Genomic DNA, 9,942 nt, shown 5'->3' with positions numbered 1-9,942 from the left:
ATAATATGTATTTTTACGCACTTCAATGCATCATAAAATCAGCTTTCTGTAGTATTCAGGAATTGCAAAATATTAAGTCACCTCTCATTTATGCAGCTAAAGGGTCAATTTCAGCTCAGTTGATTAAACAAAGAAAAAAAAAATCATAATTTTGGACAAATATATCATATCAATAAACTTTAGAACCATTGATGGTTTGTGCTGTTTATTTTCAAGCTTTCCAGAAAATAATTACACCTTCCCACACATCAACTGTGTTTCAAATTTAGCAAACTCTTCCACTATCAGAGGGTTAAAATTAGTGCTGGGCAATATGGAAAAAAATAATTATATCACGATTATTTCATATCACAATAACAATATATATCACGATATACCACAATAAAGTATATTTTCAGCAAAATATCAGCAAAAATGTCATTACTTCCTTTTCTATTACTTTATTTTTTCTAGTAACATGTAAGTGAATTGTCATAAATGAGAAATATTTTTACAACTGTTTCAAGTTCCTTAGTAGAAAAAAAAACAATTTTTGCACCAAAGTTCAGCAAAAAAAATAAACAAATAAAATAAATTGAAGAGAAATGTCACAATTGACACTTAACTATCACACAGCACTAGTTAAAATTATTGTTTTTGCATGCAAATAAATCATTATATCTCATCAAATGTAATTATTTTAGTTTTTTTTTAAAACAATATTCTGCACCAGAGAAATCCTCTGCATATTACAGGATCCCTTCCCTTGGATTCCTTTAATCGCTGTGACTTTTCCAGGCTTAGAAAAGTTGGTGAAAGTACTTATTAACCGAAGAATCAAAGTGATTTATATAAGAGAATTTAAAATAATCATTAGTTGCTGCACTGATCTCACTGTAAGCATTCCCCAAACGCGGCAACGACGAAGCTCAAAGTGTCACGCTAATTAAGGCTTTTGTAACTCCCATCAAAATGAACATAATCAGCTGAAACAGAGAACAGCTCTGTGTTCCCTCGTTTGATCTCTCACACACAGAACGGTGAATTAATCGTCCGTTCCCGGGGGTATCTGGTGGTGCATACCTGCACTATTCCACAACTGAAGCGCCGTATTTATAGAAGGCTACAGAGCGGCTAGAGTATCCCCCCACATCACAGCTGTTTGCATTGCAGTGTTGGGTGTCACATAGCTGCCCAGTGCAACTGCGGTTGTCACATTAAAACAGAACATAAACAAGCAGCAGTATTTAGAGTTTATTTTTTTTCCACCCCGGGGACAAGTCATTTCCCATTTTTATAGAAGCTGGTGGTTGCGATGGTGTGCAGAGGGCTGAGTTTTATAAAGCCCAGAGGGAGCGATATGACTAATAGTTGGCTTTGTTGAGAAGGAAAAGGAGAGCGGCAGAGATTAGTGGTGGAGAGGATTAGGAGAGCCTACAACATAAGCAGAAACAAGGCAGAAAGACATGGCGAAGGGAGTCTGGAAGTGAATAAAGAAGCTAAAGACAGAGAGATGGGAGTGAACTGGGGGTAAATAAAGGCAAAAAGAAAGCAAGACGCTATAGGAGTTTGCCATTAGAGATAATAGTGTGTGTGAGAGATGGCTGGTGGCTTTTTACAGACACACTGAGAGCAGTGAGTGTGGGAGGGAGACGGAGATAGAGGCCAACGCAGCTGAGTGGTGTTGATTGGCCTGTTTGAAAACACATGAACTGCAGACGGCGAGGGAGAGAGGCTCTGTGCGGCAGGATAAAGTGTCGCTCTGTGCCGTGCCACGCTGCAGCCCAAACCACATTAGAGCAAATGAATCCATTCCACCTCCTGTTATGGCAGCTCCCACTCGGGGCCCCAGGAAGGAGTATGAAGGGACAAGAAGGGGAGTGGGGGGGAGTGGCATGAGAGAGAAGAAAATGATAGAAGAGAAAATGGAAGGAAAAGTCACAGGCTGGGTGGTTCAATAATGACTGCAGACTTTTAAGGAAAGGTGATGAGAAACGACGACTAGATCACTGGAAGTACGAAATAACTCATTTTTTAATTTATTTTTTCATTAAAATCAAAACATATTTATTTTATGAAATTACCAGCTGAGCGTCTCTTAAGTTAGAAATGTCCATTTTCGACTCCCTCAAAGTAAAACTTTAAAAGTGTAATCAACAAGTATAAGAGAATGACTTCAGCCTTGAGAAGCGAGGCTTTACAGCACCAAGACATGGCTGCCTGTTAATACAGTTGATTAGACATAACAGATTGCCACTTAAAAGTCAAATCCTCCTCGATTTTTAATTAACAAAATAACAGTTTTCTTTTACATCATTAAAAAAAATATATCTGTGAGGACTTTAAAGACACTTCGTGACTGAGATGAGGCAGTTTGTAGAAAGAATATTTGCTCGGGTGGATGAGGCCATACATGATCCAAGCGTGACAAAGGTGATAGTTATAGGTCTAAAAAAATAAGTACTAGTCATACTAAGTATTTGCTCATCCGTGGTGCTGATAATGAGATAATTTCCTGACTTTTCCCCGTTTTGCCTTCTTCTGTCTTTTCCACGTTGAGTCCCGCCGTTGTCCTGCCACAGTCCATTGACTTTCATTACTGGGATTTTGCTTTCAAGCTCTTATTTTTAAGTCCTGTTTACTTCAAACTATTTTTTTAGCCCCCCAAAAATAAAAAAAAAGACAGGATACTATGCTGAACATATGCTCAACCCCCTCATCTGTTCCGGCTAGCGTGTCTAGCTCAGGTTCTGGAGAAGAGAAGAATGTATCTTCCCATTGAATGCAGTCAAATAAGCCGTTCACATTTCCGTGGTCAAATTAGCATCACTGGATTTTTTTGTGAGTTTCATAAAATACTTACGGTAGCAGGACTGCGAACGCTGGAAAATCTCCGCGAGACTTCTTGGTATGAACGGCGGCTCATTTGACCGCAGTTGTAAAGGGTTGTTAATCAATAAAAAGAGGATTTTGATGTTAACTTTCTTTATTTTCCCAAAGACTCTGCTCTGAGAAACCAATGATTGAATGTATTGGTCACAGTAACGTCAATAAACATTGGAGAATTAGCTAAAAGAGTTTTTGGTGAACCAGAATCAGGTTTTTGGAGGAAGTTCGATCCACAAAGCTCTTCACTTTCTCGTCTGAGCTGACAACCGAATCAGAACCATACGGTTGGACATTACAGATGTAGCAGAGCTATCAAAATCAGACAGGGGGGGTCAGGGGTGGAGCTACTCAGTTCCAAAAGCCACGCCCCCTCAAAGGAGATTTTAGAAACAAGGGCTTCAGATCAACATAAAAAAAATGGCTTTTTAAGACATTTAGGTTGTGGGATTTTGGTTAAAAACTTCATAATCATAATTAAAACACTACTTGAAATTTTTTTTAAACAAGATGTTTTAAATTAGATTTTAAATCAAAGTAGCTGTTTGAGGGGACATTATAAAACAATGCTAGAGTCTTTGACATAATAGAAAAATAATAAACCCTGTTTACAATAGACTTATACAAAGTGAGTCTTCCAGCCTCACATTCATGATATAATTGAACCACAAAAATTGACTGTCGATGGTTTTCAGTCCCTAAAAATGTGGGCCAAGATGGTAACAATTTGCATCATAGTCAATAGGGACTGATTAGCTTTTGTAGCTAGTTATTTACTTGTTCATTTTGGTTTGACTCCAGTTGGTTTTGCTCTCAATTCATCTCCAAAAGGAAGAAGTGCAAGAGTTGCCACTTAGCTATAATTGGATGTGCAGTTGCAGTCCCTTCCTTTGGACCCCTCATAAGTGGTGCTGAGTGCAGCAGATTTAGATGTTTGGAGGATCTGTTATTGGTTTGCACAAATATATAAAAAAAGGTTTCCTCTTCTTCTTTTTTTTTTGCATTCTGCAAGAGTTGCAGCTTTTCCCACCAATTTAAGGGAAATACCAGGTTCACCCAGGAGGTGGAGGGGGTGTGGCGCTGAAGTGTCTTGTCATCTGAGAAAGTAAACCTGTCAGGTAGATTAACGGAACAACGCTCACCCGGTCACCTCCTTTTTTAACAGAACACTTTATCTTTTGATGGAGTGATGGGATGTTTTAGTGCTAAAAAAGGCTAAAAGCAGAGATTTACAGGTGAAGATGCATCCCACACCTTCCTTCCTCCGCGCTTTCAGTCTGGTTTCAGTGTGTTGGAGCTGAAGGAAAAAAAAATAAATAAATAGGTAATCAATAGCGTAGCCGGTTGGTGCCGGACTGGACTGCCCTGTTAGCGGGCTGTGAAGCCGCCTGCCTGCAGCATGGGATTTGTAGCACTTGTCAGGGCTTAAAGGAACCTTCCCTTGAACTGCTTGTGACAAAGACATGCTTGTTAGCCACAGGAGAGGGAGACATCTGCTGGATGCTGAGAGACACGACAGCGTTGCAGCACCTGAAGTCGTCACGGTCATTTTATGCTCAGTTAGACTGGAGACACCACGCCATGTCAACAGAGAGGAGTCGGCCAAATATTTGTGCTCCGAAACGTCTCTAATATGAATGAACTCCAGGTAATTTTAATTCTAAAAACCAAAGGGATTTTGGGAGACGTTTAAAGTGTCCCTTTGAAGTTTCCCCTTTTGTGCTTGTTTGATCTTAGTGTCAAATGAGGGGAGAAAATGGTAAACGTGTAATGAACAACAGCAGTCGGAGCGTCACACATGAGAGCGGAGCTGAGCCCCGCCGTCGCATTGGCCTGTTTGGCTCAGTGGGGAATCTTGGGGGACCCTTTATCGGAGCTGTGCAGCTTTCCAGAGCCCTGCCCCCACCCCCACCTGTGGTTCCTCAGTTAGCCTTTTGTGTGGAGGAATGTGGAGCGGCAAAAGCTCTGATGCAGATAAACACAGAGACGATGGCCGGGGACGGAAAGCCAGCACGATACTCATTAATCCGGGCTCAATCTGTCTCGCGGAGGTGGTCAGAGTGAGCAGCTTTTGGTTTATACCCATCAAGTGCGCACATAAAGAAAGAAGTGACCTTGAACCTTATCTCCTCGGAGTCTGGTGTTCAACTGACAACCTGAAACGGGAGGCGTGCTCTTCTCTCGATCCCACAATCAGAGAAAACTTTTCTTTCAGTTTCATCATGTTTCCATTTGTCGTTAGCAGTGCTGCTGTGGTTCGTCTTTGTTACACGCATTTGCCAAAAATATGTGCTCGGGGCGCATTAGACTCTTCAATGAGTCAGTGTGTAAACACACTGGCTGCTCTTGTTTGAACATTTGTCAGGCAGCGAAAATGCTGTTTGAACTTAGCAGGCTATAAACCCGAGACCTGACAGTTCTAACAGATGTACCTCTCCTCCTCTTCTTCTTCTTTTACAGAGTGAAAAAAAACAAAAAAACTTTTTAATGGAGTCCCGGTAGAGACATCAACATGAACACGTTACCATCGATGGACCGGCACATCCAGCAGACCAATGACAGGCTGCAGTGCATCAAACAGGTTTGTCCTCTTTTTAGTCTCGCTGCATTCTAGAGTAAAATGGTTAAATATTTCCTCGCATCACTTTGATCTCTCTCCACCTTATATGGGCATCAGATTCTCCAGCCATTAGCTGCAGCTACAGATCATGTTGCAGGGGGTCACAGAGAGAACCAAATCTGGCAGCAAACACAAGAATAGACATCAAAGCAGCGTAGCACTCTCTGCTTCTGTCTTTTTTTTCCTGCGTTTTCCTGACTCTCGACGTATGCCAGACTTTGTTGTGGTTTCGCTTTAAATGACTTGACTGTCAGCTTTCAGGAGACCCACAGACAGATACAGACAGACAGATAGACGTAACCCAGGGCTACCGCCTCTGCTTTTGATTAATAGTCAGCAGAACTCATAGACTGCTTGACTAGCTGGCTGGCTCTGGGCATATTTGTTTATGATGTGTGGGTGTGATCTTTTATATCTCCCAACATCCATGTGACACCATGCTTTAGAATAAATCAGCGACGGATGAGGCTTTCAGCCCGCAATTATGAGGTGACACATCCTTTCTACTGTTCCCGCTTAAACTCCGCTATAATAACCTTTTTTGCGAGCGGATAACTCCCTGACTTGTATCCATGTGTGGAAATCAGTATTTAATTTTTTGCCAGAAATAATCTCAATTTATTCGTTTTGTTGTTTTGCAGTAAAGCAGTATGTCGTGCCGTAAACTTCAAAGGGGCCGGGTTAGTCAGTGGGTTCGCGGCGGCTCTGCCAGCAGGAGTGTTGTTTTTGGTTTGGGGAAAGCCGCTGGCAGAGAGCCAGGTGTTCTGCTGTTAATCATGGAGCCAGGTAGCACTGATCTGAGGCTGACCTGGAAAAGGAGGGGAGGGTAAATCAGCCCGTCATCTCACAGAGGACAATCTGTCAAACGTCTGGCTCGAAAACCCCCGGCAGAGCTGCCACTCAACCCCCGCTTCCCTGTTTGTGTCCTCGTCCAAACGCTCTGCTCCAACACGAGCGGGGACAGACCCACTGGTGCTATTTTATGCCTGTCCTCCCCCTCACACCGGAGTGGAGGTTGTCAAGCGGAGTCGCTTGTTGAGCTCTGCAGAAGGTGGAGCTGCAAGTTCAGATTTAGACAGACAGCCCCTGCTGTGCCAGTTCTGATTCCTCTGGCGCTAGCGGCTGATACGCCTCCCATCAAGCAGCGGTAATGCCAGATCATATCACTCATCTGGAGCAGGCTCTTCTCCTCCCCGTTACTCAACAAGAGCATCTCTCGCTTTCTCCCAGTCTCTTCTATTCTTCATTATCAGTCAAACCCCATTGAGAGTCTACAACTAACTCCATAATGGCTAATCTTCTCATCACAAAAGATGAGTCACTGAAGGCCTCTCCTGCAGCCCATAATATCACTGAAGGCTCTCAGAGATTTTCTCGCTGTGGGCGGACACCCGACCTGACACATAGCGCTCAAAAACGAAGACCCTCCTTTGTCTCTCACATGGCCGAAAAGCTGCCCTTTCAAAAACACTCACCCCTGCTGCCCCCCAAAGACAATAGTTCTACCCTCTCTGCAAGAACCCATAAAACAAGACACTTCAGCTCTAGATGAGAATAATAAATTCTTTCAAGTGGGCTCAATCTTGCCAGCTGAGCAAGCTGCAGCTCTGTGCCATTTCAGTGCTATTAACCTCCTGAGCCATGAAGAAAGGAAGCCCAATTTTAAAACCGCTTATTGTGTCCTTCCAGCCTCAGTAGCCGTCAGACACTGAGAAGAAAAGACTCAACTGTTTCAGGCCTCAGTGCACAAGCAAGAGAGACAGACAAGAGACTGAAAGAGATTAGACAACACACCAACGGCTCCTATCGAGTCTGCACACATAGCTGCCAGGACCAAGGTTGTTTTCTTTGTGCGCAGCCAAGTCAGCCAGTGGACTTCTTGTGCCGAGGCTTTAACGAGAGGAACTGAGAGAATGAAGATTTGAGGGAGCCATTTGGTTACGGTGTGGGTCAGGAGATGTGCGTTGCCAAGAGAGATTAACTACAAACGCTGGAATCATTGTTGATATGGGTGTGATCTTCTTCCCACAATGCATCAGAGCACCAGAGTGGGCGTACAGTAGAAGTCGAGGTCCTTACAGGGTTGTGCAGAAACACAAGACATCAAATTGAGGCGGCGTGGAGTGAGAATGAAAGCCTGCACAACAAATGCTCCTAATGTTCGACAATAATAACAGACATTTTTATCTTTGTTTTTCTGTGTTTGCACAGCACTTACAGAACCCGGCCAACTTCCACTCGGCTGCCACAGAGCTGCTCGACTGGTGTGGAGATCCCCGGGCCTTCCAGCGTCCTTTCGAGCAAAGCCTCATGGGATGTCTGACGGTACTCAAACACTAATTATGGTTTTTGATGCTTTTTCAGGTACTTTAAGGGAGACGAGCAAAAACAATAATTATATGAGAATGCAGAAAAAAAATCTGCTATATTCCCTTCTTTGTTGCACCTTCACACAATTAAGTTTGTGCTGATTCTTTGTTTTTATTAAAATACACCCCATAATAGTCACAACACACTCCAGAAAAACACATTTCTGATTGTCAGCTTTGTTTATTAAAACCTTCAAATACATAGACAAAGTTGAAGGTTTCACATTTTTTCGTGCTAAGAACAGTCAGTCCGACACAAGCGGAGCATTGTCCCGGCTCGTGCATTCACATGCACAAACAGATAAATGCTTATTAATGTGTAAATCACAATAAAAGCCTCTTAAAGGCAGATAAAGAGCTATGCACAATGGGTCTTGCTGGCGAGATCCCCCTCAGCATGGGGCTCTTTCCATCAGCTAAATGGTTTTATCAGACTGGGAGAGTAAACTGCTGCTTATCTGAAGAATTACTGCACGCAACAAGTCTGCACATTCTTTCAAGGATTTGCTGCCGAAATTAAATTTGAGAAAGAGTCTTCAAGCCAGGCGTTGTTCTGTTTGGGCATGTAGAGGTCATTGTGTGATCCATGTTAGCTGCAGAGCTCATAAAAGATTTCACAACCACTATCAATGCTGTGTAATTAGCTTTGTCGGAGTAAAAAACGTGATTTTCTTTTGTTCTTTCTCAATAGATTTAGTTGTTGCTGAAGTGGATTCTCCACACTTTTTTTTATTCCATCGTGTAGTTTACTAGAAGCCGCTCTTTACAACCAAATGACTGCTTTGTTAGGTTTTCCCAGCAGATACGAACAAAACCGAGTGGTCCAATAACCCAACTCCACTGGCAGTGCTTTAATTTTACTAGGAATATGGGCCTAGATGTACGTCCTCTGAGGGAGATTTAGCTGGAAAAGGCTTATGAGGGAAAACACTGGTAAATCCATGTTGAATCTATGCTGGCCTCTGTCGTTGGCTGCCTGCCTTCTGCAAGCCAAAAGACACACTCTCACTGGCAATGAAACAATTGATGACAACATGGTTTGACTAGTTAGTCTAGTTTGCGTGAGACAGACTGGTGTCTGAGAAACTGATAAAACTCGTGCTGAAAGTGTAAAGCGTTCATCTTTTGATTAAAATGATTGAACGAGATGGATTATACAAGTAATTTCAACAGCGATATCCTCGATGACAGTAAGTCAAATGTATTTCAAGTGTTTGCTAGTTGTAATAATGTTGTTTTTTCTTAGCTGGAGTTTAGGAACTCCCCTCCAGATTTTTGTTTTGTTTTGTTTTATTCCAACTTTTATATAGTTCATTCTTGTCTAAGCCAAAAGTTCTTCAGACTAGCTAACTATCCTTTACTACTAATGCTAAAGAGGTAAAAGCTAACATTTGACCCTCAGGAAACTTTAACGCACACGTCCGTCTTTGTGTTCTCAGAATGGCCTCCAGTTATGTTTACTTTCAAAATAAGTTTCACTTTTGTGTTAAGAAAGTTCCAGTTTTAGCTGGGTGATAAATGGATTTTACTGATTTATTTGAATTTACAGATTCATTTTAGGACTTTTTTCCGTGGGACTCTGTGTACGTTAAAATCCCAACTAGCAAAGAGGAGCATGCCCGCACCCCCCCCACAAAAAAAACAAAACAAGAAGCAAAAAAACGGTTTCTTCAGTTATCTGGAACTGGTTCGGCAGTGCAACTTGAGCGACAAACGAAATCTGTCTTCAGGCTAATGCTACCAAAGGGGACGGATTTGTTCAAACACCTGGAACAAAGAAACTCTGCGGGGGAAGTGCTATGAGTCGTGCAAGCTAGCAGCAGCTCCCAAAACACTTGCCGCATTGTTTTACAAGCAGTTTCACAGCTTGTATTTCCGTACATTTTTCCCGTACGGTTTTTGGCACTGTTTAGACTTTAAAATCTTCAGCAACTATTGAGTGTTTTTTATGCTAACTTGGCATTTAGCTTTTATTTTAGCAGCATGCTAGCTCTTTTTGGCTAGTTTAGACATTTTTCCAGCTTTTTTTGTCTAATTTGGAGTTTGGCTAATATTTTAGCATCATGCTAGCTGTTATGACAAAATTAT

At 42.2% G+C, this 9,942-nt stretch overlaps 1 protein-coding gene across 1 annotated transcript in view; it reads left to right on the top strand.

Annotated features, from left to right (window-relative positions):
* The first annotated feature begins 3,757 nt into the window (after window positions 1–3,757).
* Window positions 3,758–9,942, top strand: part of zmiz1a (zinc finger, MIZ-type containing 1a) — a 32,917-nt gene continuing 26,732 nt past the window's right edge. Inside the window, exons 1-2 of the mRNA XM_024296488.2 lie at window positions 3,758–5,446; window positions 7,697–7,821. Coding sequence (XP_024152256.1) covers window positions 5,378–5,446; window positions 7,697–7,821 — 194 coding nt within the window. The 5' untranslated portion in view covers window positions 3,758–5,377. The remainder of the gene's footprint in view (window positions 5,447–7,696; window positions 7,822–9,942) is intronic.

The sequence above is a fragment of the Oryzias melastigma genome, linkage group LG15 (assembly GCF_002922805.2).
Source record: "Oryzias melastigma strain HK-1 linkage group LG15, ASM292280v2, whole genome shotgun sequence".
NCBI lineage: Eukaryota > Metazoa > Chordata > Actinopteri > Beloniformes > Adrianichthyidae > Oryzias > Oryzias melastigma.
The sequence above is the reverse complement of the archived record's forward strand: the minus strand, read 5'-3'. Positions and strand labels throughout refer to the sequence as shown.